The 16806-nt window shown below is 50.3% G+C and overlaps 3 protein-coding genes across 3 annotated transcripts; 2 read left to right on the top strand and 1 right to left on the bottom strand.

The window, feature by feature from the left end:
• Nucleotides 1-491: 491 nt before the first annotated feature.
• On the bottom strand, nt 492-2041 carry Asppvi_008592 (glycoside hydrolase family 16 protein; the record flags this gene model as incomplete). Its single annotated transcript, XM_043304458.1, has 4 exons — nt 492-641; nt 873-1273; nt 1335-1886; nt 1945-2041. 4 exons carry the CDS (start codon nt 2039-2041, stop codon nt 492-494), a joined length of 1200 nt encoding a protein of 399 aa, XP_043160393.1.
• Nucleotides 2042-6390: 4349 nt separating this feature from the next.
• acyA (adenylate cyclase acyA) lies at nt 6391-13356 on the top strand (the record flags this gene model as incomplete). Its single annotated transcript, XM_043304457.1, has 4 exons — nt 6391-6572; nt 6880-7621; nt 7723-13011; nt 13081-13356. 4 exons carry the CDS (start codon nt 6391-6393, stop codon nt 13354-13356), a joined length of 6489 nt encoding a protein of 2162 aa, XP_043160392.1.
• A 941-nt stretch (nt 13357-14297) lies between these two features.
• Nucleotides 14298-16661, top strand: Asppvi_008590 (putative sister chromatid separation protein (Src1); the record flags this gene model as incomplete). Its single annotated transcript, XM_043304456.1, has 2 exons — nt 14298-15871; nt 16034-16661. 2 exons carry the CDS (start codon nt 14298-14300, stop codon nt 16659-16661), a joined length of 2202 nt encoding a protein of 733 aa, XP_043160391.1.
• Between the last annotated feature and the right edge of the window lie 145 nt (nt 16662-16806).

The following is a 16806-nucleotide window of genomic DNA, read 5'->3' as shown; positions in this document are numbered from 1 at the left end:
ATAATTGTAGTTAAGTACCAGTCGATCTCTCTGTAGAGCAGCAGAGAAACCGATTAGGCTGACATTATCCGTTCTTGGGAAGTTAATATCGTATCACGAATTAGTATCGGGTGCTGTCTAGTCTATAAACACTTTTCGCCGGAGAATAAACAATACAGAAAGTAACAAGCCGGGTGGTGGACTCGATCAGCCTTCCAATCCGGATAGAGGATCGATGCGAACACTATCACCCAGTGCGCCAAGGCAAATGAAGTTGTGACCCCACGCTGTGCAAGAATTATAGAGAAGAAAAGAAACGCTCCCATCCCTGAATGATAGAGGAAAAAAACCAAATTGCAAAAGGAAAAAACAAAGCCAGCGGAGTCCGTGTCTATACAACATACAGTTCGTCGTCATGTGTAAGTCATGCATTCGTTAATCAATCGTCTCATGTCCGTAGCCGTCAATCGTAAGTGTGATAGAGTGCATTGCTTCTTTGAAGAAGTCTCGACTCAAAAGATTGCCATCAGGCCGCCAAGAAGCGCACACAAAACGCCCATTCCGACGGGTGCCTCTAGCAGGTCATTGGCCGCGGCAACGGTCGGGGCAACATGTGCAATCGAGGCGGAAAATGAGGGAAGAGTCGAGCCAAAAGTGCTAATCTGATAAGTGGTCGTCGAAGCAAGATGTCCGGTCGACTTTGTCACACTTGAACTACTCGGGATCGAAGAGACGGAACTGGATTTAAGCCCGGAGTGGGAAGATGAAACCGGCGACGAAGCCGAGAAAGATGATGTACAGAGGGGCGTAGACTATATTGTAACGAAAGCAAGGCATCAGCATGTCTCAATCGAAAAAGCAGCAGAGGCAAATGAAGGGTAATGCTCACTCACAGAAGCCGCACTGGGCGGCTGGACTTGTCGAGATCCGGAAAAGGTCCAGCCACTGGGCAGAGTCGTCTGCTTCGCGACAGAGGACGACAAAGTGGTAGGCTTGGGAACCCAGGGCCAGATACTCGGGGTTACAAAGCTCGACGTCTCACGGTGCGTGCCACTGAAAGGAATAGGAGCACTGTCAATTGTCGCGGTCACAGGAGGGGCAGACTCGACAGTTGAAATGGACTCAGCGGCACTATTACCATTGATTTGACCTCCATCGGAGGTGATGGACCGCCACGAGCCACTCTTGTCGCTATAAGTGTACGATTTACCCGTCGAGTAGTCGGTCGCCACGAGCGACTTGAGGTACATTGTATAAGGACCCGCGCTGTAGTCGGTTTGGCCGCCAGCCCATTCTAAGAGGTGTCAGCATATATCGCCAGTCGATATTATCACCGCAATGGGATGATCACTCACGAATTGTGCCTGGCGCATTGTTGGGATCACCACCAGCCCACACACCAACCTTGACCATCATTGGGCTCTGAGGGTAATTATCCCCGGCAGTCTCAGCAGTGAGAACCCGGACAGTCTTGCCATCAATTTGCCAAACAATCTGCGTGCTCGTCCAGTCGATTGTGTAGGTGTGGAAAGCATCCTGGTTTCCAGCATTGTCATGGACAGCGCCGCGATTGTAGCTGCCAGTGTTTCCTTTTCCGAAGTAGTTGGTCTGCACATACAGATTGTTTGCTCCGAGCCATTCCCAATCAATCTCATCCAGGTCATCAGACTGCAGAACTGCACTACTGACAATGCCCTTGCCTGGTGCGGTCTTGATCACGAACTCGACGTGACCAAACATCATATACCAGTTGGACTGGATCAGCGGGGCATCACCCTGCTTGGCCACAGTGAAAGCAGCACCATTGCTGTCGTAGGTGGGGCTTCCATTTGGGTTGAAGTCGGAAGACGCGCCTTTGGTGAAGTCGTAGGTGACTGATCTCCCCAGAGCGGGATCCGGAGGGCAAGCTTTTTGACATGTCAGCATCATTCGATGGGACAGTAGTTTTCGAAAGGTACAACTCACTCTTCTGCAGTGGGTTGCAGTCAGTGTATGTCTGAGCTGTCACGACGGCAGAGGAAGAAAGCAGGCCGATGGCCACACCAACGAGAGGCAATCTCATGGTGAGAGGCTTGGGAGGTAAGGTGAGAACTGATGGGATTTCAAAGAAAAGATTGAAGGTGATCTGATAATACAGCAGAGAAGATGAGAATGCAAAAGCTACTAGATAGTACGTATGTGAAACAAGGTAGTACGAGCAGGAGGATGTATGCAGAGGAGAGAGAAGGGAAGAAAGGAGGAAGAAGAAGAAGAAGCAAAATAGTCCACTTATTGACCGAGATGATACATTGAGAGGAAAGAACAATTCACTGCCACAGCAGCAGTAACAACCAAGGACTAGGCAACAGGCTATTCTTATCACCTTTGCAGCTGTCCTTCATCTGCGGGAAGGAAAGCTTCTGACCGACAGCATGGGGATCACTTTGGAGGAAGGTGAGTAGTCCAGCCTCCTCACTTCCTTTCTTCTGCCGTCATCATCATATTACTCCTTTTGGGCAAGTTAGCGGGCGGCCGAGTGGAGACCTGGCACACATCTGCTGCAGATCCACACAATGTTCCTGCCCTTCCATTCCTTCTCGAAGCTGTCATTGGCTCGAGCATTTAGCTGTGGCGCTTTTTCTGTGGCTGGAGATTGCCCATTGGCCATTGGTGACCCTCCCGCACGTGACAGGAGCTTTTATGCGGCCAGACTTCAAGGTTGAAGGGTTGAAACATGAGGGGCCAAGATCGGCCGAGACACGCCTATATCCACTAACTACCAAAATGTAGTTGTTAGTGCTACATTGTGTCTACCACTGTATGGGTACAGAGAGCTCCGTATTCCATACTCCATTCGCAAATATAGATAGCTCCTTAGGCTGTTCATGATCTGTCGACCAAGAACCATGGCCTCCGTGCACGTTTCATCCGAAGTACCCAGACGAAATCGATCCATGTGCCAGAGGTGCGAGTGCATAACGGTCTATATATAGGTCTGATGTCTATACCAATCATCTCCGCCGTCAACAACTCCATTTCTGTTGAAGGAAGCTCTGCCGTCTCAAGATTATATGTAGAAGGACAAAGTGGGACGAACCAACAAAGGAAGTGCCCATATATCATCATCAACCTAAAACCAAGTAGAGTCGTGGCGATAGTCAACAGACTCGACACCGCCTGATCGTCCCACCCCATCCCAGCCCCCTCTTTTTCAGAAACATCTTGTTTGGATATGACGCTTTAATCATGTCACATCACAGTATCAGAGATTTCGCGTGTCTAGTTAAAATCATGTTATCAAGACTATGCATTGTGCTCTACCTTTGTTCCGCGATCTTTTAGATTATTTTATTCAGCATCTGCTGATCCTTCCATGACTGTCATACAGACCACCAAATGCAGCAGGCATTCGAGGTACAGAACACGAGTCATTTGACGAATTCTCTCAAGAGACCTGTCACCGTCTGGTATAGTGACTACCATTCAATGTTGGAGTATCCCCAGGTGTAGGAATATAAGAGGGCCCATTGTTCCCCTTTGATCCTATAGAAAATGAGTGGAAGCTCGCCAGGTTTCCCCATGCTTGGCGACCATGTCTGACGCCGTAGACCTCAACTAATCGCTCGAGCACCTCTTCTGGGTACACAAAGGTAACATCAATTTGCCTTGAGCGTTGATTAAATGTTACTCGGCAACCACACCACATGCTATGCTCTGATACCTATGCTACACCTGCTTCTAATATAACAGGCAAGCACTCTAAGGCAACCGAGGAGATCAACAACTTCGAGAGCCGGCAGACGCTTCTTCTAATCAGATAGAACCTACGAAGCCACAATCCTCTTCATACCTTACAGACACGATCCGTCGTAGTATGTTTTGAAGCGATAACGAAGCACTATGGTCGCCTCTGTGGGAGATATATCTCGAGAACTGAGGACCGCGGGATCCTTTGACTTGATACAAACATCCCGCTGCTATCTGCTCATACGCAGAACTGGAGACTCTGCGTGTGAAAGATGTCTTCGTCAAAGTACTGGGATGTTATTGTAATTGATGGCTTATGAGGAAACATCAGCCTTACGGCATCGGTTGAAGAATCCGCGGGAACATCACCGGAATACTTGTGTACAAGCCGTATCCCCTGGCTTCTTCTCTATATTAAATCCAATTTGCACAATCTAATCCATCTAAATCTTCGCATTTTTATACATCATTCAGTAGGCAGGTCGGATATTCCACACTGGTAATACATCCAGATCTCAACGTCACCGACTGACCAAACCTTCACTTGCTTCCTCCGATGATGGCCGTAGGAATAAACCACCCGTAGTGGCAAAGATACATTACCCGGCGGACAGCAGCTATTCAGTAGAGCAAGATAATTGAAGTGTTGGAAGGAAGGAGATGCAGAAATGGGCTTGCCTGCAGGCGTAGTCACCCAGGCCGCATGGTCTGGAGCGGGTTTCAAGCATCTAGGCATAGGTCATACTTCAAGAATGCTAGCAAGCTCCACTAATCTAATTAGACCTTGCTCGAACTTTATCCACCCGAGAACGAGCTTTCTAATGATGATACTGGTCCTGCCCTGTTACTTGTTCGCTCTTGAACATAGCCCCTGGTTGTCCCAGTTCATGTATCAACCTTTTGCCTGCTGGTTGCTCGCTTGAACAATGTTGCAGTCTAGTCGAAGACAGATGGCTTGTCGCACAGGTACCGGAAACAGAGGCCAAATAAAGACTGGAGATACGAAGGAATGGAAGAACGCGTATTGCATGATTGAATTGGTTTCGAGAAGTCTGGGCGCAAGAGAAAGAGGAAAGGAATCTATCGGGGGTATCTAGCTGGCGGCTGACAATGTACGCCTATTATTCCCTCCAGCCGAAGCACCTTGCCTGTCTCGGAGTGCTAAAAGAACTGGTGACACTACCAAGAAAAGTTCGGAGAGTAGGGGGCGCGTTGATAGGTGAGCGGATCAGCTGACTTACCCCGTGTGTCCCTAAAGTGGCAAACGCCTGACTGAGAGATAACTCTACATATTGTGATTTAGGTTACTCCGTATCTCGTGCTTAAACCGTAGATGTTATAGCCAAAAGCTTTATGTAGCACGGAAGTCTCCGGAAGATGAAGCTTCAATTCCTTGAATATCCAAAGGCAAGCTGCCCGTTTGTGGACAGAATATGCGACCTTGAAGTTGACGAGTGTAAATCTATCGATGATTTACAACAATATAAAGACTCGTCCACCTCATCTAAGACAAGTAGACAGATCAGAAAGGACACTGAACTGGTCAACACMGTATCAAAGAGTTCATCGCGTCTGGCCAGAACAAGCACGAACATCATCACGGACCACCCGGCCCCGGAATCGCCTCAAGGCTGACAGCTCCTGTTAAGGCATGGGTGAAGTAGAGTACAGGGTACAGACAATGAAACGAACGATACATTCATTCTTGAGGTATTTTTCTGAATACTGAGTAGATACCATATTCTTTTGGAGATTTATACGCTATGTAGCAATCTTTATTCCTTCATAGGTAATATGTGCTCCATAACCTAAGTTAGCTTTAAGTATCTACCTTACCTACCTCATAGTAGCTGGTTGAAATATTACAGTCATGTCTTCCCTTTCCCCTCAATTATTCTAAGGGTTTCCCGCAGTAACTCCCCAAACAAGTGTGTACCTTAGGTAATGTATTTAGGTATTTACCATACCTGCCGCGATCTCCCCCTAAGCCTCAGGCTAACAGTAAGGTAATAATAGCTCTTAGGAGGCTCAGCGAATCTCAAACAGTCAAACTCCTGCTGCTCCGCCGTTGGCGCAGGTTTAACATACCCTGACCATCAATGAATATCACCTACTACGCGACAACCCTTCCTGATTCATCTTTGATCCTCATCCATGTCTGATGTTATTTGAGCTTTTTGACTTATATTCCATTAATTTCTTCGGTCTATTTTGACTGCCTAGCTTTTCATAGTGGAACGTGTGATGACGTTCCTCCACCACCACCACCGCTCGCCCTCCAGAACATGAAGGACCTTCCGTCTTGACACCGTCGCGCCCGACGAAATATACCCTGTGCTACGTTCAGTCGGCTTTGCGATACTTCTGTCTCTGCAAATAACGACCAAGCCTATTCTTAATTCCTTCAAGCACTATTCGAATCGATGGCTTATCTTGCTCTGTGCATTCCCTACTTTTAACGAAACGAACCTTGCTATCGCATCCGACCATCTCGATCTTGATCGCACACACCTCCCGTACAACGTCCCCGTCAAGCTCTAATATCCTTCCTCAACCTCCTCCTTCATCGCTTCCTCCGAACCTGTCGACCACATTCATGGTGGTTTCGTTGTTGGCTCCCGCGACTGCTGTGACAACCGGTTGATTTCTCGCTCCTGGCCCGCAAGATTGTGATAATATAACAGCATGTCGTTGCGCGGAAGCGAGCATTCGAACAGAAGGCGCAGTTCTGCTGAGAGCTCCGGGGCCAACAGCTGGTTGTCGCAAGAGACCGTCAGGGAGAGTCAAAACCCTCGTCAGCTATACAATACAGCCATGTCGAATGGTCGTAGCAATTCTCCTTTTCCTGGATCTGCGGGCTTAGAGAGGTAAGAAACAGTGTGAAGCTCAATTTCTCTCCCATTCCTTTTTCTCCCATATTGAATTGCTGGTATTGCGTCTCTGTTGGAAATTCGAAATAGGTACAGTTGGTTGCGCTGCGAGGTTGACGAACAGTGATTACCGGCTGTCAAAAGCCCTAAAAACGCCTTCAGAAATGGGGCTTTGAACTCTGTCATCTTCTACTGGTCATGTTGTTTTGATGTCGGATGAAATTCCGTGCCAGCATTTCTTCCTGTTGTCTGCCGATGCGGCGGGGTCTCTTGTCGAGATAACACGAGTGCTAACTACCTTTAGATCTGCATCACAGGGTCACAACCAGCCAAACAAAGGCTCTTCGAATAGCTTATATTCTTCTACGTTCTCATGGGATTCGCCCGATATCTCACCCACAGATCAGCAGAAAAGCGTTGGCAGCCACAGGAAGCCTATGGCGATCTCCGGGACTGACGATCCTGGCCCCCCGCCGACGTCTCGCTCGAACTCGAAACCGTCGCAGCTGAATCCCAACCAAACCGACTATTTTCAACAGAACCGGAATGCCTCGTGGTCAACCTCCCCTAAGATAGCGCCCATGGATAGCTCGGGAACGTTTTTCCATGACTTCTCCGAACACGAGGCATCACCGGCATCTGCCACATTCCGTCCTGGCACCGGCCGGACCTTCGCCAGTGAACCCGTCGATTCTGACTACAACAGAGACGACCGTAGACCATCTATAGCCAGCGCCACGACAATCAGCAGTCAGGGCTCGAAGTCTAGTACAGGGGGTCGATTCCGGAAGAAGTTGCAAGGTTTCTTTGGCGATGACTACCTCCCGTCAGGCGAATCGAAACAGGAGCAGGAACAAGATACCCGATCGTTGAGCAGCAGGCCAGGCTCTATTGATCAGTTTAAAGCCCGCGAAAGAGCCAATTCTGACGGCGCACGAAACTTCCCAGAAAGACCCCAGGATGATACTTCCTCACTACATGCTTCAAGACCGCGAACTCCCCTACCCTCGAGCGAGATTACTCCATGGTTGTATCAAAGCTTCAATGTAAGTGCATGACAAGAATGCCCACATTCGAACCCATCTTCACATGTCGTCTCTGTCTGTTTTTGAAGGATTGGAATTTCTCATTTTGTGACTATCTCTAGGACATTCCTCAATTCGGAGAAGCTCCTGTCCGAGAAGCCCCCATCGCACCTGAAGGACGTCGCCTTCCTGGTCAGAATGCCGTGAACCCGGGTGCCTCAAGAGAGGCTCGGAGGCCCCCTGGCAGCCACCGTCATTCCCGAAGCAAGGAAGAAAAGCCAACTGTCGCGGGTGATCTTGCTGGTTATCCAGCTCGTCCAGCAACAGGACGTGATGATTCTTATCTCGGACTGCGCCCCTTCCGAGAACATAGCCTAAATGCCTCGACAGCGATGAGCTCAACTACCACCCTTGGTGGTCGCTCTACTAGCCCCACGCCGAGTATACAGAGTGCCTATTCCCGGGAACAAGGCCAGAACTCCCCCGGGGCGCCCTCCAACAAGCGATCGATACTGGATAAGATTCGTCGTACCAAAGCACATGGTCCCTTGAAGCATTTCCCTGGATCAAAATCCGCGCAGGACGCATCAAAGTCCTCATCAAAGCTCGCGCGGAGGGAGGCTTCTCCTCGACGAGGCCGGCAAGGCAGTCTCGAAGGCGGCACCTCTATCAAACCCCCTGATCTAGGCGATTACGAGCGTCGAAAGGACGGGAAAGGCCTAGTTATGGGCTCCACGAAGTTACGGAACCGGCGGGGCATTGGCAATGAAGCGCCTCCTGGAAGGGACGGCAAACTCTCAGATGAGCCTGGTGTTTGGACGCTTGATACGGATCTGTCCCACATGGAGGGCATCGTTAGCCAGCAACCTCTCCCTTCTCCAAGCGACAAAGGCAAGACTCAGGAAGGTGTCCCGTCGCAGAATGAGGAAGGGAAGAAGTCGGACGGCTTACCTCCGGGTCACTGGGATGCTCCGGAGAGCTGGCAGGTCAAGAAGCATGGGGAGGACCTCGCTGCGCGGCTTCCAAATGTGGCAAGTGAGTCGACAGGTATTGCACGCGAACCAGATGGGACTTCATACTTCATCCGAGTCTTCCGCATTGATTCCACGTTTGCTACACTTTCAGCTGGTCTGAATGCCACCGTCGCAGACATCCTCCTTATGCTTGGCCGAAAGTCTTTCCTTCAAGACCACTTGAATAACTATGAAATCGTCTTGAAAAGGAATGATCTCTCTAGGCAGCTCGATCACTCAGAGCGACCCATTCTTATGCAGAAACTATTGCTGGAACAAGTTGGATACACTGCAAAGGATAGGATTGAAGAGATTGGTCGGGAAGACCACAGTTATATCTGCCGCTTCATATTCCTTCCAACCAAGCTCAGTGGCTACAGCAGCCTCGATGGCGATCCTGGATTCAGCAGAATGCAGAAGTTCAGTCATGTGGATCTTCAGGGTCGGAGTCTCGTCACCATCCCGATCACGCTCTATAAGAAGGCGTCCGAGATCATCTCACTGAACCTGTCTAGGAATCTGTCCCTGGATGTCCCCAAAGATTTTATCCAGGGTTGCATCAATTTACGGGAGATTAAGTTTATTGGCAATGAAGCTCGGCGTTTGCCAGCGAGTTTTAGCCTTGCAAGTCGATTGACTTACTTGGACGTGTCCAACAATCTCTTGGAGGAGCTTGGCCATGCCAATCTCGACAGGTTGCAGGGCCTTGTCAGCATCAAAATGGCCAACAACAAGCTATCAGAGCTACCAAGTTACTTTGGGAACTTCCAGTATCTCAGGAGTCTCAATATCTCCTCCAACAACTTCCAAGTCTTTCCTTCTTTCCTCTGCAATTTGAAGAGCCTGGTGGATCTTGATATCAGTTTCAACAATATCACTGAGCTGCAAAATATCGGAAAACTGGCGACATTGGAACGAATCTGGATGACCAATAATATGCTGAGCGGGCCATTGGATGAGACATTCAAGGACCTTGTTAACCTGAGGGAGATTGATGCGCGCTTCAATGCCATTACCAACATAGACATTCTGGCGCAACTCCCTCGACTGGAGCAACTGCTGATTGGGCATAACGCGGTCTCGAAATTCAGAGGGTCGTTCCCCAAACTGCGGACCTTGCTACTCGATCATTGCCCAATGACGCAGTTTGACATTGATGCACCAGTGCCAACGCTGACCTCGCTCAACATTGCCTCCGCCAAGCTTGTGCAGTTCCGGGATTCGTTGTTCGAGAACCTACCTAACCTGACCAAATTGATCCTTGATAAGAATCATTTTGTCTCGATGTCACCGCATATTGGAAAACTTCGTCGGCTGGAGCACTTCAGCATGATCAAAAACCCCCTGGCCGCGCTCCCCGCCACCATCGGATGCCTGACCGAGCTTAAATATCTCAACCTGAGGGAATGCAATCTGAGAAGGCTCCCGGCCGAAATTTGGCATTGCGTGAGATTGGAGACCCTCAATGTGTCATCAAACGTGCTGGACAGCTTCCCCAAACACGGCAGTTCTCCACCTCAGCCACCTAGCGACACGGGAATTACACCTGCAGCAACTCCAGCGGGCGCCGCCACACCAAGTTATGAAGATCTCGGCCCTCTTCAGGAGCAAGATGGGCTAGAGACCCGTCGACCCAGCCAGACGTCAGGAGGATTTTTCAACTCCGGAGGCTCACCAAATGGTGGGACTTATCGTAAACCGTCCGTTGCTTCGTCTCTTGGCCAAAGCGGGAGGAAAGTGTCGGCAGCTTCTCGATCAGGCACCGAGGGCAGTCCTTCTTCCAGGAAAGATTCAAATTTCTCTCAGCACGTGGCGACAACGTTTGCCGGCTCTCTACGAAATCTGTATCTTGCAGACAATCGGCTAGAAGACGATATTTTCCGCGAGCTGTCCTTGATTCCAGAGTTACGCGTTGTCAATCTGTCGTACAATGAATTGACTGAACTTCCACAGGGCCTGCTCAAGCGCTGGCCATTCCTGACCGAGTTGTACCTTTCAGGCAATGAGCTGACCTCGCTTCCTTCCGATGATCTTGAGGAAGGAAGTAACCTTAAAGTTCTGAACCTGAATGCAAATCGATTCCAGGTCCTACCAGCAGAACTATGCAAGGTCAGCAAACTTGCAATCTTGGACGTTGGAAGCAATGCTTTGAAGTATAATGTGTCCAACTGGCCCTACGATTGGAACTGGAACTGGAATCGGAATTTGAAGTACCTCAATTTCTCTGGGAACAAACGCTTGGAGATTAAACCAAACATCACTTCGGCGGGGCCGACCACCGCCAATGGAACCGACTTGACTGATTTCAACTCACTTACCCATCTCCGGGTCCTCGGTTTGATGGATGTCACGCTCACAACACCTACCATTCCTGAGGAGAACGAAGACCGACGTGTCAGAACGTCTGCTTCACTTGCCGGGTCTCTGGCTTATGGCATGGCTGATTTTCTGGGTAAAAGCGAGCATCTGTCCATCATCGACATGATCGTCCCGCGTCTGAAGCCGGACAATGTGGAAACGCTTGTAGGGTTGTTTGATGGCCAAGCTCAGTCAACGGGTGGCTCTAGGATTGCCAAGTTTCTCCATGAGAACTTCACCTCAACCTTCTCTTCGGAGCTTAAAAAACTACGAGTGGATGAACAAGAAACACCGCTTGATGCGCTACGGCGGACATTCTTGGCGTTGAACAAGAATATGGCTGCGGCTGCCTACAAGTCTATTGACGACCGTAGTGTTCGGCATTTCCACAGAGGTTCCTCAGCTACAAAACTCCTCAATCAAGATGACATACGGTCTGGTGGGGTTGCAACTGTGTTGTATCTGAATAACATGGATCTATATGTCGCCAACGTTGGTGATGCGCAGGCGATCCTTGTGAAGTCAGACGGGACGCTGAAGTATCTAACTAGGAATCACGATCCCGCGGAGCCCAATGAGCGGGCCAGAATCCGGGCCGCTGGAGGATTTGTCTCTCGCAACGGAAGGCTGAACGACATTCTTCATGTGTCAAGGGCCTTTGGCCACTTCCAGCTGATGCCCGCAGTCGTTGCAGCGCCTCACACCATGCATGTCCAGCTGAATGAACAGGATGAAATGATCATCCTGGCGTCGAAGGAATTGTGGGACTACGTGACGCCAGATGTGGTCGTCGATGTCACCAGAGCAGAGCGTAGGGACCTCATGATCGCTGCTCAGAAAATCCGGGACCTGGCTATATCCTTTGGTGCTAACAATAAACTCATGGTGATGATTCTCGGTGTGAGTGACCTAAAGAAGCGGGAGAAGCTCAAGTTTCGTGGAACTAGTCTCTCGATGGGGCCTCCTGCTTTCCCCGAGGAACAAATCATCCCCAGCACGAAGCGTACCAAGAAACCGCGTGACATGCCCGGCGATTCGAGACTCGCCCGCTTCGATTACGTGGATGCTCCTATTGGAGAGTTGGCCATCATCTTCACAGATATTAAGAAATCGACAAGTCTGTGGGAGACATGTCCCGACGCGATGCGCTCTGCGATTCAGATACATAACGATATCCTTCGTCGACAACTTGGAATCATTGGTGGCTATGAAGTCAAGACCGAAGGTGACGCGTTTATGGTCGCTTTTTCCACCACCACAGCAGCCCTGCTCTGGTGTTTCAACTGCCAAACCCAGCTTTTGGAGGCCGAATGGCCCACCGAAATCCTTGAACAGCCTCAGTGTCAGGTCCAGTACGATATGGAGAACAACATCATCTTCCGGGGTTTGTCTGTGCGCATGGGTATACACTGGGGAGAGCCTGTCTGTGAGAAAGATCCTGTCACTAATCGCATGGATTATTTCGGTCCCATGGTCAACCGTGCATCACGTATCTCGGCAGTCGCCGACGGTGGCCAGATTTTCGTCTCGTCGGACTTCATGAGCGATATTCAGCGCAACCTTGAAATGTACGCCGACAGTGAACGAGCCGCTTCTACTGGCTCGGAGGAAAGCTACGCGGTCGATAGCTTGGGGTATAACATTCGTCGTGAACTTCAGCAACTCAACAGCCAAGGATTCGTTATCAAAGACCAGGGTGAGCGGAAGTTGAAAGGCCTGGAGAATCCGGAGCCACTCTACCTCATATACCCTCACTCGCTTTCCGGGCGATTGACCACGCTGGAACAAGCGGAATCCAGAGAGAACGGCCCCACGACCATAAGTAAACATTCCCAGCTCGAAATTCAGACGGATCTCATATGGCGCCTATGGGAGCTCACTCTTCGCTTGGAACGATTATGCGGTGCGCTGGAGAATCCAGGCGAAGCGCGGCTGAAGGAGCCGAACGTGGCTTTGTTTAACCTGGTCAAGAATCACGGTGGCGAGCTTGCCGATTCGACAGTGGTGAGTTTAGTCGAACAGCAGGTGACTCGCATCGAGGTTAGTGCGCAGCTTTGATTTCTCTACCTTTTGATTTCTGTCAGACCTGACGTCTTATGCCTCTTACAGATGAATATTACGACTCTCTCAGTGCGATACATGCTGAGACCCTTCAAACCCGGTGACAAACTAAGTGACCACGCCGTCCCTATTGGTGAGGTGATGCAACAACTACAAACCCAACTTGCCGAATACAGAGCGCTCAAGGAACAACTGGCCGTCGGTGCTGCGGGCATCACTGGCGCCTCATCCAGCTCTACAGGAGCTGAAGGTCCGGAGACTGGCGAGAGCGATCCCAGCTCCGCATCTTCGTCCTTCCTCCAACTTGCTACATCCTCGGAGTAGCGCTATCTTACATGACCTCGATGTGGAACGTACTTCTGGACATTTTGTCGCATAACTGTTTATATAACAAATAGCTCCTTGTTGCTATATTCAAGCTTTGTTTTATATTCATTCATTTACATATAATGGGCGTCTACTGGGGTGGCCGTTTCTTACTGGCTTCGAAGCATTTGTGGGTGCTAGAGGTGGTATTGGTTTTTGGCTGTTCCCTGTCGACTACTATTGCAATAGCTGTGCTAGCATGCTTGACTTAATCTACTGCTATATCTAATCATCTCGCTGCAATGATGAGAAATCACCCTGCCAACAATTGATTTAGTATCTATAATCTGGTCTTTCAGCAGGTGGTTTGTCCATGACGGATTAAATCATGTGACTGTTGTGGCTGTTGTGGCTTTACCATGGCGTGGCTAATCAAGCACGTGATTTTGTCTGCTTGTTTATTGTCATTTGATTGGGTTGAGACCAGTCTGTTCACTCTCATAGCCCGTCATCGGCCACCACAACGGGTTCTCTTTTCGTCATCATAGCAGGCTTCTTCATCTTTGATTCAGCACACGTCCATCCACCTCAGGTTAATCTGGACACATGTATACTGTTATCCTTTGATCTGTGAGACGATCGTGTATCTACCTAAAGAGGAGACACTGAGCACGACCCCTATCTGAATGATCGATAGATTCCTTAGGCCCCGCTTGGTTGCCCTGGATACCATCTTCCGCAGTATTGCCTTCATTCAGTGTTTGAACTTTTTCTTGACGAGTAATAACAAAGTGCAGAGAAAATCTCGACTCAGCGATAAAAGACGCATTCTTTGGGCCCTTATCAGGCGCGTCTGATCCCGATCGGAGTCTTCAGCCGTGCACCGCATTTCTTTTTGATTACCCCGTTCACTCAGCTCTTGCTCTGCTGGCAGCCCAACGCCAGCGTCGCACTACGCCATGGCGGACGGACTGGAATACCTGTCCCCAGACTTCGACCTCAACACTCTCACCGTCCCCCGCCTCCGCTCCATCCTTGTCAGTCATGATGTCTCGTATCCGGCTTCGGCGAAAAAGGCGCAGCTCATCCGCATCCTGGAGGAAGAAGTTCTGCCTCAAGCGAAAAAGCTCCTGCGAGAGCGCGAGAGGGTGAAGAGAACGAGCGCAGGTATCACAGATATGCCCAGTCGCGCGACATCGGTGGCTAGTGACTATGATGGACAACACGAAACCGTTGATAGGGAGTCTATGCTTCCACCGCCGACACCGTCTACTGTCTCGACCGCGACCGGAACAAGAAGAGGCCGGTCGAGGATGAGCACGAGGGCGTCGACGGCCGATACTGAAGAGAGAAACGTACCGAGCACACCATCAGTAGTCACGAAGAAGAAGGTACCGAAGTCGGAGACCAAGCACGCGCGCGCTTCTGACAGAGACTTGCATGATGATGTCCCCGCGACACCTGTTGCTCGGAACATGGCCACTCCACGCAAATCCACCGCTAGGAAATTGCGGCATAGTGAAATTGCTCGTTCGATTGAGCCCGAGCCACACACTGTCTATGTTAAACCGGAACCAAAAGAGGACAGTGTCTTCACCGATGACAATCCATTTCAGAGTGGCAGCTCTCCTGGCTCAAGGAGCATTAGTCGTGATGTCAAACGAAAGACAAGTTCACGGCTTTCCACCGCCAGCCCTGCTCTCAGCCACGGACTGAGACCACGAAAGTCTGAGACTCCTTACGACCTCGATGATGATATTTCTAGAACGCCTACAAGATCACCTTTTGGATCTCCAGTCACTAAGGCCGGGTTACTGAGGGAGGAAGTTGAAATAGACGATGATGAGGATGAAAGTGAGCTCAGTGCCGGCGAGGAATTTACGCCCGAGGAGCAATTAGCCTTGGAGGGACAACAAGCGGAGTTAATGTATCCAACGACTCCACGGTTCCGACGCCGAGCTGCCAAGCAGAGTAAAGCAAGCAAAGCTGCTCCGTGGATCCTCATTCTCTCTCTGCTTTGGGGTTTCGGTGGTTGGTGGCGCAAGGAGAAGATTGAGATCGGATACTGTGGTATTGGCAAGCCTACTTGGTCCCTGGCAGAAACCAGGGTGCCGGAATGGGCCAGTGTATTGGAGCCGCAGTGTGAACCGTGCCCTCCACATGCATTCTGCTACCCGAACTTCGAGGCGAGCTGTGAGCATGACTTCATTCTGAAACCGCATCCTCTATCGCTCGGAGGTCTGATTCCACTGCCTCCCACGTGCGAACCTGACAGTGAAAAAGCTCGTCGTGTGAAAGCCGTTGCCGACAAAGCGATTGAAGAGCTCCGTGATCGACGAGCTAAATTCGAGTGTGGAGAGCGTCTAGAGGATGGTAAAGAAGTGACGTCTCCGGAAATGACTGAGCCAGACTTGAAACAGGCGATTGCACAGAAACGCCGTAGAGGCATGAGTGATGGTGAATTCGACGAGCTTTGGAAAGGAGCACTCGGCGAGATTGTTGCGAAGGAGGAAGTTGTTACCAAAACAAGACAGTAAGTTTGCTATGGGATATTTCTCTTCTTGACATTATGCTTTCGTCCTTTCTCTGGGTGCCTCGTTCGTGCCCAGCCTAGCATGTATGCGAGCTCCTTTTTCATATGACTACGGTTCTGACATGTATACCGGAACTAACAGAGGCCGCAACGCAATCACAGACCCTCCGCTGTCCTTGTTCTCACATCTACCTCCATCGCACGGCTCCCCCTCACATGCGCCTTCCGCCGTCACATCCGACTCTCTCTCCTCGCATATCGACTCCCTCTTTCAATTTTGATTATTATGGTCCTGGGTTTGGTTTACGCTCGTGCAAAAATTCTGGCTCGACGATCCGATCTAGCTCGCGTCCCGGAGCTGGTAGCGACCACGCTAGATCGCCTAGCGACACAAGCTGCGCTACATGCTCGCGGTGAGGCGAGGGAACCGTACATTCCCATTGGTCAGTTGCGTGACGACGTTCTCCGTTCCGAGCTCCACGGCAAGCGACGTGAAGATCTCTGGAGGCGTGTCCGCAATGTAGTTGAGGGCAATGCCAACATTCGGGCTGCGGTTCGCGAGGGCCGGGGTGGAGATGTTGCGCGGGTCTGGGAATGGATCGGGGGTATTGGCGGCGTTCACGGCAATGCTCTCGAGAGCAGCGCTACCCGCCAACGAGAGAGTAACCACCAACTGCCCTACTCGTCTCCATCGAGCGAGGGCAACCGCCCTCCGGCCGATCAACATCAATTGACGCCCAGAAGTCCTGGGGAACTTCGCCGTTGGGACGAAGGCAGACCCGTCTATTAAGGGCTTACGGGGTATGTGGACCTTTGAGCTGAACTACAGGTATTTTGGTTCATTTTTTTTTGGGTATTTTTATCGGGCTTTACATGTACAGTATGGAGTTTCATGATTCCCCTACCAGTACGGAGTATATCTATCAATACGTCCT

The sequence above is a fragment of the Aspergillus pseudoviridinutans genome, assembly GCF_018340605.1.
Source record: "Aspergillus pseudoviridinutans IFM 55266 DNA, scaffold_6, whole genome shotgun sequence".
Classification (NCBI taxonomy): Eukaryota; Fungi; Ascomycota; class Eurotiomycetes; order Eurotiales; family Aspergillaceae; genus Aspergillus; species Aspergillus pseudoviridinutans.
The sequence above is the reverse complement of the archived record's forward strand: the minus strand, read 5'-3'. Positions and strand labels throughout refer to the sequence as shown.